At 39.0% G+C, this 21,893-nt stretch overlaps 1 protein-coding gene across 1 annotated transcript in view; it reads left to right on the top strand.

Annotated features, from left to right (window-relative positions):
- Window positions 1–18,920, top strand: part of ANKRD44 (ankyrin repeat domain 44) — a 130,562-nt gene extending 111,642 nt beyond the window's left edge. The window contains exons 17-28 of the mRNA XM_062498744.1: window positions 2,610–2,681; window positions 4,143–4,344; window positions 7,960–8,038; window positions 9,115–9,232; window positions 9,885–10,101; window positions 10,757–10,844; window positions 11,697–11,780; window positions 13,028–13,173; window positions 13,996–14,078; window positions 15,230–15,312; window positions 16,410–16,501; window positions 18,655–18,920. Of these exons, the coding sequence (XP_062354728.1) occupies window positions 2,610–2,681; window positions 4,143–4,344; window positions 7,960–8,038; window positions 9,115–9,232; window positions 9,885–10,101; window positions 10,757–10,844; window positions 11,697–11,780; window positions 13,028–13,173; window positions 13,996–14,078; window positions 15,230–15,312; window positions 16,410–16,501; window positions 18,655–18,920 (1,530 nt within the window). The remainder of the gene's footprint in view (window positions 1–2,609; window positions 2,682–4,142; window positions 4,345–7,959; window positions 8,039–9,114; window positions 9,233–9,884; window positions 10,102–10,756; window positions 10,845–11,696; window positions 11,781–13,027; window positions 13,174–13,995; window positions 14,079–15,229; window positions 15,313–16,409; window positions 16,502–18,654) is intronic.
- The last annotated feature ends 2,973 nt before the right edge of the window (window positions 18,921–21,893 follow it).

Genomic DNA, 21,893 nt, shown 5'->3' with positions numbered 1-21,893 from the left:
CATGAACTGTTGGTAATTGATGTTTATTTGTCTGTCCTTGGTGAAGTGCAGCTTCACAGGCAGGTGTGGATTGCAGCACAGCAGACACGCTGGCATTGCTCTGTGAGCTCTGTGGAATTTAAGCTTCAATGGCTGCCAGGACAAATGATTTTGAATGTTAAATGTACCTTTTTAAAAACAGATGCAACTATGGATAGCTTCTTTCAAGTATAATGGAACTAGAGTCCCCCAGGGACACACTGTACTATGTTATTATAGCAAGTGCATGTATTTTATTATAAATGCATCCATAGAACCATAAAAACACTGGTAAAACTGGAGAATTTCTTGGTGACTTGGACATGGTATTTTTTATCTCTTTGTAAATTATGTTTATCATTCAAGTGACTTAATTGTTAGAAAACTGTGCTTGACAAGGAATGCCAAAAAAATTATTAGTGCTGTGTCTTTTTTATCTTCTTCTTGTTCTCCTTTGTAATTTCTCCTCTTGCAGTGTATGGCTCTGTTTCTGAGAGCTACCAGGTTTGCCATCAAATTCATGTTTGCACTTGACTTTATGATGGAGATATTCAGCCTTATGATTAATAAGCTCATTAAGCCTGGTCTGCACCAGCCTAAGCTGCTTTGACTCTAAGCCATGGAGATGCCTTTTGTGAGGGGCTCTCCAATCCCACAATTTGTGCCTTCAGAGCCTTAATTTTGTCAATTTTCTGTGTGGTTTTTTTTTCATCTATTTGAAAGGCAATTATCTGCCTTCTTCCAGGAGACTTGGAGCCTTCTGATAGGTGAAGGGAAGTATTTACTTGTTATGATTTTGATCCTGGAATTTCAACATGTGATGATAAATGTAATTAAAAATTACGTAATTAGTCTGCTGTGCTGGCTTCATGGACACAGACTAAAGGCCAGTATCAGGTAGGCAGGGGGACAGGTTTAGTGCTTGGGTTTGTTTGGTGGGGTTTTTTAACTTGTTTACTCACTAGAGAAAATCAGATGCATTTGTGTATTCTCAGACCCGGCTACTGCTTCATCCTGTTCACAGCTCTCTTATATAAGAGAAGAACAGTATTTTAACTGGAGGTGGTTCCACATGGCAGCACCAAATTAATTTCTTAACTCTGCCATAAACCTACCAAGAAACTGGTGGGAGGCTTGGTTTTTATTTCTTCCCCTTTTCTCTAGGGAAGTGTTAAAATTTGCATTACCTGTTAATACACACGCCTACTTGCTTATGACTGGTATTTTTATCAACACATAGTCTTGACATATTGCTAGGCACAAAATACACAAGTAAATTAAATTACTGCTTAATTTTATAGCTTTTCCATAGGATTCAGACTACTGTCCTTTTTGAATAAGAGATTTGTAACACCTTATGCATTATTAAGGCTTATTGTATTCCAGCTTGATTTTTGGATAAATTTACCATTGATACAGGTCTATTGCAGACTAAGTTGTTATACCAAAAGTTCAGGCCTACATCCGTGTTTAGGAATATGCCATCATCTTGCAGCACAGGCAAACCCCCTGTAGCCTTTCATGGTCTCTTTGGAGGATTTCCCATGTTGTCATAGCCTAAAGTCGTCCAGATTGTTACAAGAACTTTACTTCCCTTCTTCCTTTTCAGTCTTCTAATTAATTCTTTACTTTTCCTAAAACAAAAAAAACAAACAAACCAGCCAATCAACCAAATGAAAAACCTTAAAAAAGTCTGAAAAATTTACTTACACCCTTAGAAACATTACAAGTCCGTTTTAGTTGACCGTCATGCTTTTCTTTCTTTTATACAGTCTCCCATTACTGATTTTCTGCAAAATGCTAATTTCCAGTCCCAAAGGCTTTTGGAGACTAGCTCTGAGTCATTATTAAGCAGAAGGCCATGCCCACGAGCAGTGCCACTCAAAAGATGTTGCACTGTCAATAGTGTTGTTGACACTGTGAATTATTTTCTTTGCAGCCTCAGCTGGGTAAGTTGTCAGGGTTCATGTCCTGTTTAGGAGTGGTGCTTTTCCATAGCTCCTCCTTCTAGATGGATGGAAATGTCCTTGGGTTTAAGCCATAAAATGAAGAGAATTATACAAATTTGTTACTAGATATTACTGGATGTTTATAAGAGTTCAGGGACATGCTGCATTTTGGAAGACTGTCATTTGTAGGAGCAGATTGTTCTTTCCATCAATTTTAGAATTTATCAGTGATTCAGCGCTCAGTTATAATTATTCCCAGTGCTAATTATGTGTCAGAATTACCCAAAACACTGTATCAGACATGGCTTGCATATGCTGTGTAATCATGAAACTGAGCTTTCTCCAATGTAAATTTACTGAGAGATCTATTCCAAAAATCCATTGTTTTAAGGGCTGCTTTCTCACCCAAGCAGGCCCCAGGATTTAATGGAAACTAATTAATCATGGTAAGGATATTCATGACAAGCTTTTAAACTGGTTTTTATAGCTTTACCCTGTGCAGAAACACTTGAAAATACTTTGCAATCCTTCAATAATTACTGTGGCCAAAATATATCTTTGCTGATTTATAGATTTATAGTCCATGAAAATTTATCCTGTCTCATGTTAAAATGCTCTAAGACTTTACTTTTTTCTTCCCAGCTTCTGGAAAAGACAAACAATGTGTTTGAGGAATCTGATTCTGCAGCTACAAAAAGTCCTTTGCATTTAGCTGTAAGTATGAGATATGTAAAGCTTTTGATCAGTATCTCCTAGAAGAGTTCCTTAATCTCTGTCTTTGACGCAAGTTTAACTGTAGGCTTGTTTTGAAAAAGGTAGGAAGGGATGTAGGCCTAGATGTAACAAAGCCAGGTTCTGGGCTGGAATTGTTAATTTTAAGTTTTGGGCAGTTGAAGCTCTTGGCTCTTCCTGCTCTAACACTTGGGTGGGAAGATGACACAGACACTGAAGTGAAATTAAATGGAAATTCACACTTGTATTTAGAACTAGTTTGTAAATATGGGGCCAAAGCTTGAGCCTAGGCTTTGATCATCAAATGAGATTCTCTGATGTTCTGGTGGAGAGGTGCAGTGCAAAAAATTCTGCTTGGTACACAGCAGGGTGTGGGAAAGCATGTAAAGCCCAGCAGTGCCCTGTGAGAATGCTATGGAGACTGGCATCATATCACAACAGGATCCAGCATAGCTGGCCTCAGAGATAACAATTGCTCCCCTGTCCCAAGAGCTCAAGATCCATGATTGCTCTTCCCAGTTTTCTTGTGCAGAATCACAGAATAGCTGAGGTTGACATGGACCTCTGGTCATCGAGTGCCGCCTCTGTGGTAAAAGCAGAATCAGCCAGAGCAGATTTTTTTCAGGGCTGTGCCCCCATCACATTTTGAATGTCTTTAGGCATGGAGAGCTCACAGCTTCAACTCTGATAGTACTAACTAGAACAACTGTGTGTAAATAGAAAGGATGCTTTGAGTATAACAGTGAGGAGAGGAGGGCAGGCCCTACGAAGCTGAAACGTTTCCAGTTTCTGGAACTGTCCACTGGGTTTTTGCAATACCAGCTGTGTTTGTGCTGCTGGCCCCAGTGTGGCTGTAGGTCTGGAAGTGCATCTGCTTGTCCACTGTAGATGTTCTACCAAACGATCTGCTGGCAGGAACTCTCCATGAAGCATCAGCTGTAAATAGCAGGTCAAGTTTGTGTTTATATTTGCACAAAAATCTGGTTTGAAAAACACCTTTGTTTAGTTGGAGACCAGCACGTGTGTTGAATTCAGCAGCTATTAGGTGATAATCCATGGGTCTCTCTAGTGAATCTAGTTTCTGAAGGAAACATTTCCCTGTCAGATACTGTAGCATGTGAAAAAATTAATTGCTGATTGACCTGTGCTGGCTTGGCAAATTATTGCCTAAAATTTCCTCACTTTGGGTTGTACTAGAAGGTTAGAGCAAATGAAGAATCGTAATTTCTTTTCCTACACACTAGGAATTTTTTATTTCTTGGGTACAGGGCAATTTGGAAAAATGCTTTCAGGTTGAAGAAGGAGTCATAAGGAATCAAGGAAATGGTGGTTTCCATTGTGTTTAGGAGAAACTGAAAGGGATGGATTTTATTCAGAATTTATGGGAAAGGTCTTTGAAAGACGGGAGCTGTGTCCTTTCCGTGACATATTTCATAATCCTAGGCCTACAATGGTCACCATCAAGCTCTGGAGGTACTTCTGCAGTCTCTGGTTGATCTGGATATTAAGGATGAGAAGGGACGCACTGCTCTGGACTTGGCTGCATTTAGAGGACACGCAGAGTGTGTGGAAGCTCTCATCAGCCAGGGCGCTTCTGTCACTGTAAAGGACAATGTCACCAAAAGGACCCCCCTCCATGCCTCAGGTGAGTGTGATCCTATGGTACCCTTGTGGTATAAACCATCCTGCGCTGAAGCAGGTACCTTTACTTACCTGCTGTTGCCATGCACATTTTTTCTAAAGGGAAGAACACTCGCACATGTCCTGAGGGGTGATACTTGTTTCCTGATGTTGTACATATGAACAGTTTTTCTTCCCTTTCATTTGTCATTCTTCCTCTATCCCTGTGTCAGGGATATCAGTCCTCCCTCATACAGAATCCCGTATTTTTGCACACTGCTATTGCTCTGCCCTGCCCTTAACCTGCTTGCCTCTCTTTGTTCCCACCTACTCTTCAGGAGGTGTGCAGCCTTCTCTTGCTGGTTCTTCAACCAAATAATCAAGGGAGGAAGGAACACTGCTCCTCACTGAAGAAAGGTTGAAAAATAGATGTGGGCTCTGGGTGGCAATGAAATTATTCTGGTGTTCAAAACTCGCAACCATTTGCAGTGGCAACACCACAGAAATTCACACCCCTCTTTCAGGCCTCCTCCTCCTCCTGAGCCAGCCTGCTCCTTTCCTCATGTGTGGGGTGTTAATTATGTAACACGCAAAATTAGCTGGGAAATGTAGACTTTGTCATTGATTTGAAGGTTATTATTTGACAGGTACCTGTCAGGTAAATGTGCAGAGATGCCAAAGGGAGTATGTCTCCTCTGCTGTTCCAGGAGGGGTTCCATACAGAGTAGCAGTGGCCTCTAGTGGGAAGGAAATAAAATACCACGTGGATAATTAATTCAGGGCCAGACTTAGCTGTCTTTCTGCTTATCTTTTAATCTTGCTGAAATGCATATATATTCTATAGTAGCAGTTTATTCTCTGTGTTGTAAGTGCAACCTAGAAACAAGAGGTCAACAAGATTTATCAATTTTGTCTGCAGTATTAAAGGAAATGCTCATAATAGATCCATAGTGCATATTAAAAATGCTTCCTGTCTGCTTAAACTTTGTATCAGAACTCAGCACATTTCTCCCCATGATAAATACCAATGGTTTAAGTGATCGAAATCAATATTAGTGCTACCACAAAACTGAGCTGTGTTGGTTAAGACCTTTCCCTGTAATTACTTCAAACATATTTTGGGATCTGGTGTGAACAAGGTGTGACTTTGTCTGGTACGTCATCACTGTAGCAAAGATTTGCATTTATTCCAAAATGTGGTTATAGTGGCATAAGTTTCTAGTTGTCACAACTGAACTGTAAAGGTACACACCTTTCTTACCTTCATGTAAAATCAGACTGTGTTCCCCCCTGTCCCCTTTTAATTTGTTTTTTAATCACCTCCATCACTGTAGTGTTGAGTGCCTTCCATGTGAAACCAGTAGGAAGATCCATTACAGACTTTTCTGGTCCATTATGCTTTTTGCTTCTCAGACTAAAAAACATTCCCAGGCGTGCAAATAAATTGTTCTTTAAATTTGCAGTGAAGTAAAATAAGTCAGATATGTGTAAGCCCAACCAAGAAAACAGGCAAAAAAATCCTACACCCAGGAATGAGATGCAAAAGGGAGTAGAAGGGAAAGTAGTGCACAGATGGGTTGAGTATTTGAACTCCTTAGTAAAGCAAATTCACCACCGTCATGAATTTGAAAGCTTTCAAAGGTGAGTTAGGTGCACTTCGGGTAAATACTCATTAAGACAAGGTTTAGAACCTTGCACTCAAGAGCTATGTAGAGTTCTGTGGAAATTATCTCTGGAGAGAAGCTTCTCCCACCACCTCCTCTGGAGAGCCCCTTGCCATGTGCCACTTTCCATGCAGCTGTTCCATAGGGAAGCACTTTGGTGAGCAGTGCTTTAGCATTGCTTGGTGTCACCTGCTGGGAACTTGGCCTGCAGCTGCTGCACGTTCCCTGGCTTTGTGCTGCAAGTCTGGGGGGGAGGACAAGTGGTGGATTTTGAGAAGTCAAACAGAATTCTTGCTGAACTATTCCCTTGAGTGCCAGTGTGCATTTGCACACACAAAAGGGAGCACTTGCACATGCAGCACTGTGCACTGGGAAGAAACAAGAAGGCAATGTGTGCCCATCCCCTTAAACTTGTTTGCCCTCATTCCTTCTGATTACACAGGCACAATTGCTGAACACAGAGCTCAGGAGGCTTCAAGTGGTGGATTGGGTGATAGGATTCTGCACATTTGTGTCAGTAAAGGGATTTGTCACTTGAGTATAGAACTCACCTAATGCAGTGTTTCTGTCTGTCCCCATGAAGCAATGGGCTTCCTCTGACCTCGTAACACAGAGAATTTCCTTTGCCTAAATGAAATGTTCCCTATAATTTTATTACCACCAGCCTCTCCTCTGGCTATCCTGGGGAATCCATTGCAAATGTTCCCCTCGTGTTAGTGTTGTGGGTCTGTTGGCAAAACTAACGTTCCCTGCAGGGTCTGTAATGCTTAGCAATTGCTGGGTCAACTCCTAGGAGTTTCTGGGAGTATCTGTTCTAAAACTTGTTTGCCAAAATCATTTTCACACATCTTTGTGAAAAAGTGAGGATTTATCTTCCTCCTGCTGGGAGGAAAGAACAGACCTTTATTTTCCCCTTTCAAGCCAGTGAATCATCAGCCTTGCAGAACTGTTTACATGTTATGTGTATGTCATTACTTAGTGGTAAATAACTAAAAATGCCTTTATTTTTCTGGGTAAATCAACTAAGATTATTTTTGGACAAGTAATTTAAATGTGATGATATGCACTGGTTTCTTTGCCAGCATGATGTGACATAGGTGGTGTCCAAGGATTTTGCTTCAGCCCACAGGGTGTAGGCAGTATGAATGCATGACTTGCTGTAATAAGAACACAACGTATATCTACTGAGCACAGGAATTATTTTTCAAAGAAGAAAATATCTGTCTCTTCATCCCATGAAAATCTGAAGCCTTAAAGCCAGCTGACACACAGATGGGGTTCAGTGTCAGGCCCTACAGAATGTAGTAACTCAGAGCTGTTTCCCAGCAGCAGTGGGTTACATAAAAAGCCCAAAACAACAAAACCCAAGAAACCCACAAAATATGCCCCCCCCCCCCCCCCGCCAGCCAAAACCAAACTGAAACCCCAAGCACCACCAAACCCAAATGTTTTTGATAAGTCTTATTTTTGATAAAATGGATAAACTCAAAGGGAATTTTAGTCTCTGATGTTATGTGCTTTTATGAATATGGCATTTGTATCATTGGTCATTCTTTGCAATTTTTTTTCATAGCAGCACTGAAGTACTCACTTGTACAGTGCACATAAAGTTAAGGAGCCTTGACAATGTACTTCCTACTGTGTCTCAGCCCTGAGTGCAGAAAGCCTGGCCTGCCTGCTCAGTCTGGGGGATTTTGAAACGCTGCATGCTTTAGTAGAAGTCTTCTCAGTAGTAAATATCACAATTTTCTTTTATTCATTTGGGATTTTTGTATTTGAGAGAACTAATCCTCATCTTTGCGAGGTCAAGGAAAAAACAGCTCACCATTTCACTGGCACAAGTTAAATGAAAATTGGGGGAATATTGATCTCTTTCATGGTGGAGTATTTTCCTTGTTTATAAGGACATTTCTTATCCCTAAGCACTGCAGTGGAAAAGTATCTGAAATTAAACATACTGTTTTTCCCTTTAATAGTCATTAATGGCCATACACCTTGTTTACGGTTGTTGCTGGAGGTTGCGGACAACCCTGATGTGACAGATGCCAAAGGACAGTAAGTTTTCTTTGTGGGCTTTTCTTTTTTTTTCAGCTCTGTAATTCAAATAGCATTTCATATTTCTCACAAAAAAGTACTTATTGAAATACTGTATTTCCTGCACTTCTCATAATAGAATTTGGCAGAGATTACAGAGTACACATTCAGTTGAAGTAAGCCGTGTGGAAAGGACTAATCATTAATCTTAGCCTCTGCTTCATACTTTAAACAATCTTTTATAGATGTTGAGGGCCAAATTCAATTAAAAAATGAACAAGCTTCTGAGATGCTTCTATAGAGTCTTTTTTTTCCTAATACATTGTTACTCTAGGGTTTATTTGGTACATTAGAGTGGTGCAGTAGGGCACAGTATTTATTTGAGGTGACACATGCATTTGAGATGTTCCTACAAAAACTTTATTGCTTGTTAAATGACAGTTATGGAGGGAGAATAAGATATATTTTTAAAGTGAAAATGTGAATTGTTTAAGCAGCTCATTTGGGGTGTCTGGAACATATAATGTTGTACATATAACGTCTGCACATTTAATTTTAAATGGTATTAATCTGCCTAAAAATAGATGGAGAATAGATCTCATTCAGAAACAAATCAAAGATATGTTAGTCCAAATTTTAGCTTGAATATCTTCCTCACATCCCTTCATCCACTTTAAGCAACTGTGCAGCATTTGGAAAAGAAATACTTTGGGTCATTGTCATCTTGGTAACTGGCAGGGACATGCATTTACAAGACTTGGTATTGTAAAACTCGTGTGTCACTGGAGGTGACAGTAATTGTAGGTTATTAAGAGAACAGATTGTCTTGAATGGTGTTGCACTGTAAACTGCTTACAAGTGGGCTCGTTACTATTTTAGTCGTGGCAGTTGGTTGTTAAACATCTTAATAATTTCATACAAAACGTCTTCACTCGGGTGTCATATATGAGTATGGGGAAAAGAACCAGGTTTATGGGCAGGAGTGGCAGGAAATGCAGGGCTTTCTGATTTCTCTGTGTAAGTTAGCAGGGACAAATAGTATGCCATTTCACAGCTATGGCTTCTCTTCTTTATTTTTGTATTTTTTTTTTTCCTAGAACTCCCCTAATGCTTGCAGTGGCATATGGACACATTGATGCTGTTTCATTATTACTTGAAAAAGAAGCATCTGTAGATGCAGCTGATCTCCTGGGATGTACAGCTTTACATCGAGGGGTGATTAAATTTTTATATTCCTTTATTATTTGTTTTGACTACAACTCTCTTGTAAGTACAGGGATATTTAAATCTAGAGAACACTGTAAATGACTGGAAATATGGCCAAGAATAATCAGTGATATACAAAGCAAGACAGATGTGCTCTTAGTAATGCTTTGCTTTTATTTCACATTTGTGTTAATTAATTAGCCAAAATAATGATTAGACCACTTTTTTGTTTGTTTTTGTTTTTGTCTCTAGACACTTTATAATAGCAATCATTATTCTTTAAACTGAGCAGCTTAAGAATTCTGAAAATAATTTATTTGAAAGAACTGGCTAGTTGCTTTAATTTTTCTGGGAATGGTGCGAGTCCTGTAAGTTTTTTCTACAGGCAGTGAAACTTGAGGCAGATCTACTCTTTTCTAGTCCAGCTTCACTAAGCTAGACTTTCCTAGCTATATCTAGCTTCTTACCCAATGTGGAGCTGATGCAAGACATAATATTTATACAGAACTTTATGAAAACTGCAGTGAGCAAAGGGGCTCTCATCCCTGCCTGCTGAATCCCATCCACATCATTTCACGTTCACAAGCATCAATCGCATTCCGTATTTCCGGGGCAAGAATCTGTGTTATGCCAACCTCTTTCCTCATTTCTTTGTTACCAGATCATGACTGGGCATGAAGAATGTGTTCAGATGCTGTTAGAGAAAGAAGTGTCTATTTTGTGTAAAGATGCCAGAGGCAGGACACCTCTGCACTTCGCAGCAGCTCGGGGTCATGCCACGTGGCTGAGCGAGTTACTGCAAGTGGCACTTGCTGAGGAGGACTGCAGCCTCAAGGACAACCAGGGCTACACGCCCCTGCACTGGGCTTCTTACAATGGTAAGGCTCTCCTGGGGCTGCTGCTGTGGGGAAACGTGCTGGAGGAGCTTGAAATGAAGAGGCAGATTATTCTGTTTGCTGTCTGCAGTTAGCATTTGCTATGTGCACCCTTCAGTCCAGAGGCCAGGGAAATTCCAGCGGTACCTCCCAGGGACTTTGTGGCTTGTTTGCTCCAAATCACGAGAAGCCAGAAGGAAATTCTAGTTTTATTCATGTCCATGCTGAAATTGATTTCTGTGTGACCTGGAATGCTCCTTTGAGCTCTTGGTGCAAGAGACCATGTGAATAGATGGATATTCTGAACTGAACTGATTATTCTAAACTGGATAATCTGAACTTGTTGCTTAATATAAGGATAAAGCTTCTCAGTATTGACATTTAAGATTTGGATGTAATGCAATGTACATGACATCACATTAAAAAGAGCTATTTTTTTTTTTTTTAAGTTTTCACAATAATGCTAATATTAGCCCAGCTGACTCTCGCTGCTGCCATAAAATTTAAAAAATCCTCTGATCTATCACATAAGAGCTTATATACACATCAAGTTCAACTTTGAACTTAAAAGTATTAAATTCCAACCTGTGTAAGGCTAATATGAATTAAGTGAACTACCTGCTTTGTGCAACACTGTGAAATACCTGCTCTCTCACAGGTCATGAAAACTGCATAGAGGTACTATTGGAACAAAAACTTTTCCACAAGTTCTATGGTAATAGCTTCTCTCCATTGCACTGTGCCGTGTAAGTAGAAATCTCCAGGAACATTTGTGTGTTGCTTTAGGATATGTCTGCAGAAAGTACGAGAATAAAGCAAGCTTTTTTGAAAATTATTTGCATGAGCAATTGATTTTAAAGCTGATCACTTGAAATAAAATTCTTTGTAGCTGAAACATATTATTTTAAATCAGAATTTCTAGTAATAGCTTTGAAAAAAATTCAGTATTCATAGTATTTTAAATGAGTATGCAATTATCAAGCCTATTAAAATGTATGCAATTTAAATGTGTGCAAATTTAAAATGAGAATAGCTTTAATCCAATGTGGAAGTGTGTTAGCTATAATGTGTGTCCATTACTGTTACTAAATACTGTTAATTTTCATAAAGAAATGAGACAAATTAGCAAAATCCAGAAAAAGTATTAATTGAACACATCCAAAGTGTTCAAACAATCAAAGTACTAAATGTCTGAGTTGGAAGAGATGTGGGTTTCAGTACCTTAAACATTAGAATAACTCTGTAAGTGTCTATGACCGAGTGCTTTCCAGGCCCAGGCCCAGGTGTGTTTGATATACAGACAAAGGATTTTAAGATATTAAAGTTTTAATCCTAGCTTTGTTTTGGACTTTGAAATTGCCTTTGTGCGTAGTGAATTAAGGATCAGCTTTGCTTTAGATATCGAAATCCATCATAGCAGATGCAGTTTGGTTAAATAGAGAGATGATGAATATGCAGAAGCGTGACTAAAAGCATTAAGACAAAGGCATATTAGAGTAACTTAGAAATAGCCACTAAGAAATATTTAGGGGAAGTGAAGTAAACCAATATTGAAAAGTGGGAAAATGACCTTTTCAAAAATATATTTTCTTTGGCAGAATCAATGATCATGAAAACTGTGCATCACTACTCATCGGAGCCATTGACGCCACCATTGTCAATTGTGAAGATGACAAAGGAAGGTAATAGTTCCTTGAACAAATTGCATTTCATGACTCCATTTAGTCTTTTTTTCACAGCTCTTTCTGAACCTCTGGCATTAATCTTTATCTGTGATTGGGCTTAGACTTGTCATGCTGACTCTTTCAGACAGCAGTTTACACTGCAGCATAGCTAAATGGTGTCTCACTTGAAGCAAGAATATGAAGCATTCAGTGTGAGAGTACATATGAAAAAAATATCAAACAAAGAAATAGTATTTTGTTTGTTTAGAACAGCTATGGCTGTAGGCTGTTTCCCTGGACCTGTTTTCATTGTTAAATGTTTAAACACATTTATCTTTGCTAAATGGAGCGATACCTATATACATACAGAAAAGTATTTCATTAATAGTTTTCATGTTATGTTGGCATTCTCAGGGCACAAAACAGAGAATATCTATGCAACAAAATAAAACTATTACAGCAAGAGATGGGCATTCAGCCCAATCCTTCATTTGTCACATTGAGAATCTCCTCACCGTACATGTATATAAATATTTAAATAAAATTGCTGAAATTCTAAAAACTGAACACTCATTGTTTTCTTTGATTAAAACAAATTTAATACCCTTAGTAACAGTGATTACTTAATTCTGTGAGGGTAAGAGCACCTCATCTTTGCTGATAAGCAAAACAGAAGCGGCACTGGGCTGTGCTGTGTACCAACCATCTTCCATCTCTAGCAGTTACCCTCCAGACCCAAAATGCCAAAGAGCCACAGCAAGTGAATTCCAGTGTCCATGTCTTGTAGAAACCGATAACCTTCGGAGTGGATTCAGTTCCTTCTGCCCTTTTTAGTACTGCAGTTACCTGTGGCTTGTTGCTGTAGTATCTTTGACTACAATTCAAAATATTTTAATTTTTCAAAATAATAGATCTGTTCTTTTCTGATAGTTCTTCCCAAATGAGGCTTGTGAAAAAAGTGAAAAATCAGATTAATAGGACAAGAGATTGTACTGCTTTTCATGTTACACAAAATGCTCTGTTAAAATAAATAGGTTGCTAATACAAGACTCTGAACAGTATCATATCTCCATACTATCATATCCACCTTTGGAAATGCTATTTAACTCACTTCAGCTACTGCTCATACAGCCTTCTTCTAGTGATAGCTCAAATTTGATAGGAGAAAAAAGAAGAAATAAAAATCTCTTGCACTTTGAGGTTTTTGGGGAGGTGGGGAAATTGCCCTTCTTTTAGCACCAGCTGTGTGGGTGCTGTTCCCCCAGGACGCCCCTGCATGCCGCAGCCTTCGCCGACCACGTGGAGTGCCTGCAGCTGCTGCTGAGCCACAGCGCGCAGGTGAACGCGGCCGACGGCGTGGGCAGGACGCCGCTCATGATGGCAGCGCTCAGCGGGCACGTGGGCGCCGTCGGTGAGTGCAGCCCTGCCCCACGGGGCAGTCAGTCACCGGCATCCTGGGAAAACTGAGCGAGGAAAATAGAGTATGCGGATAATGTCCTTCTGTACGAAGATGGCTCCTTCAGCCATTAAAAACGCTGCTTCTTCTTGGCAGTCTTGGTGAACATTTGTCATGACAAATTTGAGTCTTACTTCCTCCCAAGAGCACACTGTAAAGAGTGTGAGGGCAGCAGTAATTCTGTTCTCCTGTTTACTTCCTCAATTTTGAGAAGCAGTAAGGCTACACGTGTGTGAAAAAGATTATGTAACTTTTTTCTGTCCTGTCTTAAGGGAAGCCCCATTCCTGAAACGGCAGCAATCAGCAGCTGCTTTTCCCAGGCTAAGCTACGTGCTACAGGCACACAGATTGGGGACCTTATGGACTTTGCAGAATTTCCTTTTGTCTAGCTTCAACAGCAGAGGCTGCACCCCAAGTTCCTTATATACCCTTAGTCCTCTCAAAGCAGGATTTACAGTTCTTCTAAGGCAGAGGTGATTCAGGCAAAAATTGCTGATCTGCAAATAGGGATGTTCATAAATAAATTAGGATCGATATACGTTTGACAGTTTGGGCACCACAAATGAGCTGTTAGCTCTGCATTTGGTTGCTGATTAACTGCACAAGATTTGTCTGCTCTCATTCACTAATTTCATTATTATAAAGCTTACATCATATAATGACTTAATTGATGAGCATCTGTGCACATGTATATTGATTTAGTCTTTTTTTTTCCTCTGTTTTGACATGTTCATCTGCCCATTGGGTTTATTCACTGATTTCTACTCTATACCTCAGACTTTTTGGTGAACATTGCCAAGGCTGACCTGACATTGAAAGATAAGGAGTTGAATACATCTTTGCACTTGGCTAGCAGTAAAGTAAGTTGAAGACCTCTCTGTGCTTTTATTCTCATCAGTCTGTAGGAATATATGTGCGTGTTTATGCTCCCAAGTTGCTTTCTGCAATGGAAATATCGTGGTCAAAGTTTTGGTGGGGAAGGGAAAGTTCTTCCAAGCTTTTTCTCTTGTCTATTTTAAAGTAATGTACTTTGAGAAATAGGGATGGCTCTTATGACAGATCAAACATAAGTAAGTGACACTAAGAGAAGTAAAGGAAATCCTTTAAGGTTTTACCAGATAATCTCACTGTTAAACAGCTTAACAGGTTCAATAACAAAGAAAAAAATATTTTTTATTAATCCCCAATTCCTGTGAAAGGAGCTCAAAATTTTCTCTTAACAAAGCAGGACTGAAACCAGAGGTATTGATTAGATCGGTGGTGGTGTCTCTTCCTAGCCCTTCTTCTTCTTAATTCAAATTTCTACTGCTATTTGTGCAACAAAAAATGCCCTCAGGATTCCCTCTCGTGGGCCTTTTCTTTTGCACCTATCCACAAACTGGACTCCAGTGTGATCATATTACTCCAGTTTCTGCAGAAACATGAGCCTTGCTGAATTCTCAAGGTCCTTCAGGCAGCTGTTCACCTGCCAGGACTGTAGGCTCAGCATCTGCAACTTGCTGTGCTGAAACAGGATCAGAAGTAAGGCCCAGATCTGTATTATTCCCAGAGTTCCATTGCAAGAGCTCTCTGACGCTGAAGAGGTTTTGTAGTAGCTTATTAATAATACAGAAAGGCATTTAAAGACCCACAAAGTGTGGTGTTCGTTTCTGAGATGAAAGCATTCTCTGTCACTGCGTAATTCCGATAAATCATCCACTGAACACTCACTCAAGAGAAAACACAGCATTCTCTGAAAGCTGAAGAAGTGAATTCATATTTAATGAATGCAGGGTTGAAAGACAGGTGAATGTCTACATTACTAAATGTGCTAAAACATCCCAGCAGTGGTGGTTCACAAATGGTATTTTAAGACTCACTTAGTTCACCTTCTACACAGTCTTGCTGAGCAGTGTGTTTTGTATTTCAAGTTGAGTTATTAAATTTCACTTTTATTATGTAACATTTATTTTGCCTCAATTTCAAACTCCTCAGCAAATTAACACTTCTGGTTTTTTTTCCCTGACTACAGGGTCATGAAAAATGTGCCTTGTTAATACTTGACAAGATCCAAGAACAGAGCCTTATTAATGCAAAAAATAATGCATTGCAGACGTAAGTATAGCCTGATCCTCTCAAGTTGAGTTGATTTACCAGAATATTCCAGTTTACTATTTCAAATTCATGTCTCAGATTACTTATAGAACAGTAAAGTTAATTTCTGATTTTTTGGAATGCTTTCCCTCAAAAAAGACCCAAATTGTATTGCATTCTCCCTTTTAATTTTGATTCTGCTGATGCCATTTCTGTGCATGATCTGGTGGAAAAATTACATGAGGTCATTTATTTGAACACAAAATGCTATTAATCATGTGAATGTGTAAATATACATCTGGCATTTTCCAGCATTTGAGCTTCACCTTAAATTTAAATAATTTATTTAGACTTACTTAGACTTATGATGGTACATTTAGTTCTCAGAAGGTTTTTTAGGTGATGTTTTGTGAGCAGCTTCTGCCGTAGCATATGTTATCAGCTGCAGCTGTTTGTTGGCATAGGGGAATCCCACCATAGGAGATTCAACCATGAGCTCAGGTGGTTAGGTCACCTAGATCTAGTTCAGATCACCTACAGCTTGCAGAAGAATTCATTCCATCTTAGCCCTTTTTTCCCCTCTTCCAACATGAAAATGTCATTCCTAGCTGTCCCTAAACCGGAGTACTGTGTGTTGGGCCAGGAATGGAGCAAACCAATGGCTATTTTTAATTTCTAGCTGCTCTGCAGTAACAGAGATTAGCAATTGAGAATTCTAGGGTAAAAAGGCAATACAATGATGTTGAACAGCCTGTAGCAGCCGGAATTAAGGACAGAACACAGGCGTTTCTTCAGTCTTGGATTCCTTTTCCTTTTAAACATCAGTTGTGTGCTGCAAACAGTGCAAAAATGAGAACCTTTTAAAGAAAGTCTTTAGACTGGAAAGTATTAAGCAATTTTTATGTGCTTACACAAAAGAAAATTATTGCTTTATAGATGTGGAACATGACGATTATGTCAAAGATTGCAATAAAATTTAGTGTCTACAATATAATTCTAATGATTTAAGAAAGGAAACCATTCTCTTTCAGATGCTGGGTATGCTTTAAGCATTGCCTAACTTTGTTTAGAAGATCTCTTGTAAAGGGGAGTTCAATTTAGTTGTTATGTTTTTGCAGACCTCTTCATATTGCTGCACGAAATGGCCTAAAGATGGTGGTTGAAGAGTTGCTGGCCAAAGGGGCCTGTGTCCTGGCAGTAGATGAAAATGGTAAGTAAATGATACACTCTGACAGTCTTCAGCAGGACCCAACAGGTAATTTTACAACAGACCGAAGCAATAGACTTAAAAGAAGATGATAGACTTCACTGATGCTTTTATCCTTCCAAGAACAGACAATGAGTTGTGTGAGTACCTATTTTAAAAAAGAAAATTTTAAAAATACACTTTCTTAAGTATAAAAATCTACTTTAAACATCACAGCGGTCCCTTTTACTGTTCATTTTGCATGTACTGTCAACAGCTAGTCTTTTTTAATGCCTGAGTGCAGTGGTAACTTGAATTTCCTAAACATGCAAGTGGCACGGGATAATTCTGACGCCTTGCAGAAGAATTAAGGATTTTGCATTCAATCAGCGCATGTTTTAATGGGTAGGAAGAAAACCATTAACATATGTTTGAGTGTGTCCCAGCTCATTCTGAGATCAAATTTTGTGCTTGCCAATTATCTTACCTAATCCAAGATGCAATTAAATTACTGTTGTCTCATAAAATACATAATTGGTTACTAAATTAAATAATTTTGTTTCAGACTTCAGGGAAGTCCTTCTCTAAAAATTATAAGGAGCCATAGAGAGATGTGATTCTACAATTATAGTTTTAAAAAATATCTTGCTGAAATAAGTTGGTCTCTCTTACACTACTAACTTCAAATTGTTAATGTAACCATTTTGTACCTCCATCTTTCCATGTCTGTAAAGTAACAATAAATAATAAAGCAACTACTCACCCATCATTGCAAGCCACTTGAGATCTGTGGATGAAAAGAACTGAGTGGTATTTACTATAAGCCAAATGCTACTTAAATATACTTGCATGAAAGAGTTCCACAGAAGTCATCTGATCCCAGCCTCTCAGAGAGAAAAATGAACCAGACTAGCTTCTAACCACAGATTTTATCCTTAAAATAGTACATACATGCCCAGCTAATTTGCACATAACAAATGACAAGTTTAAATTTTATACACATTTAATTTTTCTAGGAATATCATTCACAGTTTAAAAGAGAGATGTTCAAGTAGAATTTTAGCATACTTACAGATCTAAAGAATATCAACACTTGGAACACATGGAACTAGCATGGAAGAGGAAATGCACTGACTGCAATGAGTACTTAAATGTGTGGGTATTTTACAAGAAAACTGTATTCATTTTTTGCCCACCAAATTCATCTGTGCTGCAGATCCTGGCTTTCTCGAGGCAGTAGGTACGAGAAGTGGCCACTGCCTCACATTACTGCTGCTGCAGTGTTGAAGATTTAACCGTCTGCAAAAGAATTTTTCAGCTCTTCAGCATAAAAGGAGGATTTGTTAGAAAGTGCTGGAGTTCTGCACAGCAGCCTGTAAAGTGTACAGACAGTGAGTGTAATGAGAATGCTGGCTTCCAGGGCTCCTGTAGGTGAAGAGCTGCTTTAGGGCAGTGCTTGGACAGGAGCCAAGTTAAACTGCAGTGAAGACAAGCTTCTAATAGCACCCCAGTCCTTCATCTAACTGACACTGGAATCATATTAGCTGTGCATTTGAAGTGCATGCCATGGTAGCTGAATACAGCTGTTATTTTTCTAACATAGTATACATTTGGGTAACTAAACATCCATGTAGTCACACCTGCTATCCATGTACCTCCTGCAGTGGTCTAATTATTTTATAATTTAATTCCTGAACAAACCGCTTGCTGAGTTGAGCAGATACTCAGCTGATCAATCTTTAAAATTGTTTGCTTATGAAATCAAAAAATTTTTAAACTAATACCTTTCATGTTTAATGAAGGCTGTTGTTCTCAGAATGAGACTCGTTCATACAGACGGAAACCGAAGTTTCTGTCCCTGTTGCTGTACTCCGTGTGTTCTGTACTGGCCATGCTGTGTGTGCTGTAGAACTGTGTTTAGCGAGTGCTTTGATCCAACCGGTGCAGTGATCACTGCCTGGTTTCACACAAGCAGTGCTCGCCGTGGTGGCGGTGACTGCAGTGCCCCCGTGTCTCTCCCAGCATGTCCCGTGTGTGTGAGTGAGTAACACGCCCGTTGCCTGGCATGCGCGCCCCCATCCGTGTCCCCACGGTGTCCCTAGAGATGTACCTGAGGAATGCTGGGTGCCCCAGGTGCCCTCAGTACTAACCATTGCCTTGTCTGCGTTTGTGCCCAGGTCATACGCCAGCCCTGGCTTGTGCTCCTAACAAAGACGTGGCTGACTGCCTGGCACTCATTTTGGCTACCATGATGCCTTTTTCTCCTTCCAGTTCAGTGACGGCTTTCAACTTCACTTGTGTTAAAAAAGACAATTTGGGCAGGACGCACCTCTGCGATGGCTCTGCTCTGGGTAGCATTAACTCTTACAATAAGCCCTTGAGTAATAACATAGGAACAGAGGATGGGTACAATGAAAATGATTCGGATTCTGAAACATTCTGACTCATTGGTATTCGAGAAGGTTTCTTGTTATTATTTCATTTCAGCTTTAGTTTTTGTCTTTTTAAACAGCTTAAATCCCACAGTTATGTTCTTAACTATTATTCTTGACAAGTAGGTATTGGAAGATTTGTAGTGTTGATGAGAATCAAGCCTATAAATAACAAAATTAGAGGGATTTACTGGAAAATATTCTTATTAGAGTTCTACAGCTTTTCAGTTTCCTGATGTTTTTTTTAGGCCCAAAGTGCCCCTGTGGAAAGTCTCTACCTCTTATTTTAAGTAGAAAAACAAAAAAATGCCTTTTTTTCTTTTTGACAGCACAAATAAACGGAGAACTGTTTGTAAAGAGTTCTTTCATGTTTTAGCTGCACCTTTAGTACACAAGCCTATTTCCAGCATAGCCTTCACAGATTTGAGCACCACCCCTTTCTTTACATTTGTCTGTTTCCTGCTTCCAGGGGCTCTGTTAATTAGATAATTTTTTTACACTAACCAAAGGTAAAGTTGTAATCTTAAATCTGCCTGTATTAATTTTCTACAGAAAATGAAACCTTTTACATCCTGCCTATATTAAGCACTTAAAAGTACAGAAGGCACTTTTTATTGTTCTTACTTGCATTACACAATTAGAAAAATGAAACTGTTAATTCTTAAGGCCAAATTCTGCTCATCTCACCATCTATTTTCCCATGAACATCACTTCTGTAAAATGCTAATCACTTGGTTCTTTCTTTTTTTTTTTATTTTACTTTTTTTTTTGATTCAGCACAAATGTGCATGGTTTATTTGCACTACAGAATCAGGGTCATTAGAGGTTTCTGTCACCTGAGCCATTAATCATCAATCCAGTACCAGAAAAACAAAAAGGGGAGAGGGGAAGAAATCAGGTGTAGACAAAGGTGTATGTAAAAGTTAATAATGATTTGCCAACTTAAATGGCGCTCTTTTCCTTTTCTATGGTTAAATAACTTATTTTTAGTGTAAAAAGTATTGAATTTTAAAATACTTTTGCCAGTGTTTGGATTAACAGAGCAAAGGTAAAGCAATGAAAGCGTAACACCAAAAGTTGAAATGCCAAACACCAGAGACACAGCAATGTTCTGTGCAGGGAACCAGATACATGCTAAAAAGCCTTTTGTCACCAGCTTTTAAAGCAGTGTCAACTTTGTGAATATATTTACTCCTTCTGCCAAAGTTTCTAGGTCAAATGGACCCCGACCCTCCTCTGCAACAGATGTACAAAAGGAAGAATGAGACTTTGTAAACAAAAATCACAAACAAAAAACTCTCATGAACTAACCAGCTGTACCAAGAGGACCAAAATGCTTCAGTAATTAAATTGAAGACTTTGCTACTTTTATTTTTTTCTTCAAATGTGAGTGACATGATGAAGTAGTTTTTTCTAAATGATAAAAATATAAACTTCTGAGGTAATAGCAGTCTTGGCTGAATTTTACATTTTATGACACAGGTTTCAAGTTGACATTTTTAACTGATGATGTGTTGACCACAGCTGGGTTTTTTTCCCCAGACTTAAGAATCTGTTCATATACTTTTAATGTAATAGCAGTATTGGCTGAATTTTACATTTTATGACACAGGTTTCAAGTTGACATTTTTTAACTGATGATGTGTTGACCACAGCTGGGGTTTTTTTTCCCCAGACTTAAGAATCTGTTAATATACTTTTAATGTAAATGTGTTTCTATTTATTTGAAATGAAACAAATGCCCAGGAAGAATAACTATGGCTTGTTCTCCTGGTTATCATTCATGCATACTGAAATGAAATGTGAATCTGGCAAGACTGAGGGCCTGAGGAGCAAAAGGAAGGGTGGATGCACTCTGGGAGAGTGCCCATCTTGTATGGAATGTAGAAATCCACTGTCTATGTTGGGAAAAAACAGAAAGCAAAACACCTTCCTTTGTTTAAGAGCTTAAGGGATTTGAATTTTAGGTGCAGTTTTGCAAATATTCAGCTGAATTGTTGAAAACCAATTGGCAGATTTCAATTCTTTAATTAGGAAAAATTAATGATCTATGAAGTTTATTTTGCATTACTAAGATCAAGTATTTTTTCTTGGAATGTTATTTTCCAAAGTTTACAACAAACCCCCCCTCCCCCCCCCCCTTTTCTCTCAACTCTGTAGTTTCTACAGTAGAATGACAGAGAACCTGAAACCTTGGTTTTCTCCTCAGAAATAGCACCAAATTACATTTTAACTGATTTTTCTCAGCATTTTTGTTTTTAAAAGCTGCAGAATAGCAATAACCACCTTACTTAAAACACTGAAAATAAGAGGAGAGATCAGTTGTTGCAATTTTCAGTGGTACCTGTTCCAAAATGAAGAGTAATCCCAAAGTTTGGGTGTTTTTTTTGGTGGAAGGATGGCATTGAAAAGAAACATATGGGAAATAGCTGCCACCTGTCTAACAGCAGAATCAGCATTTTCATCTTATTTTAAGCAGAAATGTAGGCAGGCTCCTTGGCAGGATTAGTTGGAAGTCTCACACTGAAATAGAGAAAATTACGCTATCCTACATGACAGTGCTTCGTTAAGAGAAAAACAGCCCTCTTTATAAAACGCTGTTAAATTATTTTAAGCAGCCATTTAAAAAGTTTCAGTATTTTTACCTGCTACCATCCAGTGACCAAATGCCTCGCAACACTGGTAATTGTGTAGTGCAGCAGCTGCTGCCCCTTAATGCATCCCAGCAGCAGAGGTGATCTATTTCTGAGACACAATGGTTCTTCCAGGAGCCAAATTCACCTTTACCCACAAAACCCTACAGTGCTGTCAGGGTGCAGCATTCCAAAAAGCACAGGGACATACGCTGTGCTCGCACCTCCACAGCATTGCACAGGTCGTGTTTAGAGGTGCTGGGTTTAGGAGGAAAACTGCCACGAGCGAAACACTCGGAAGTGCTCAGTTGTTGTATGCTAGCACGTTAATCTGTAATTTATCGCGTGTAG

The sequence above is a fragment of the Cinclus cinclus genome, chromosome 9, assembly GCF_963662255.1.
Source record: "Cinclus cinclus chromosome 9, bCinCin1.1, whole genome shotgun sequence".
Classification (NCBI taxonomy): domain Eukaryota; kingdom Metazoa; phylum Chordata; class Aves; order Passeriformes; family Cinclidae; genus Cinclus; species Cinclus cinclus.
Note: the sequence above shows the minus strand (reverse complement) of the source record. Positions and strands in the feature narration are given on the sequence as shown.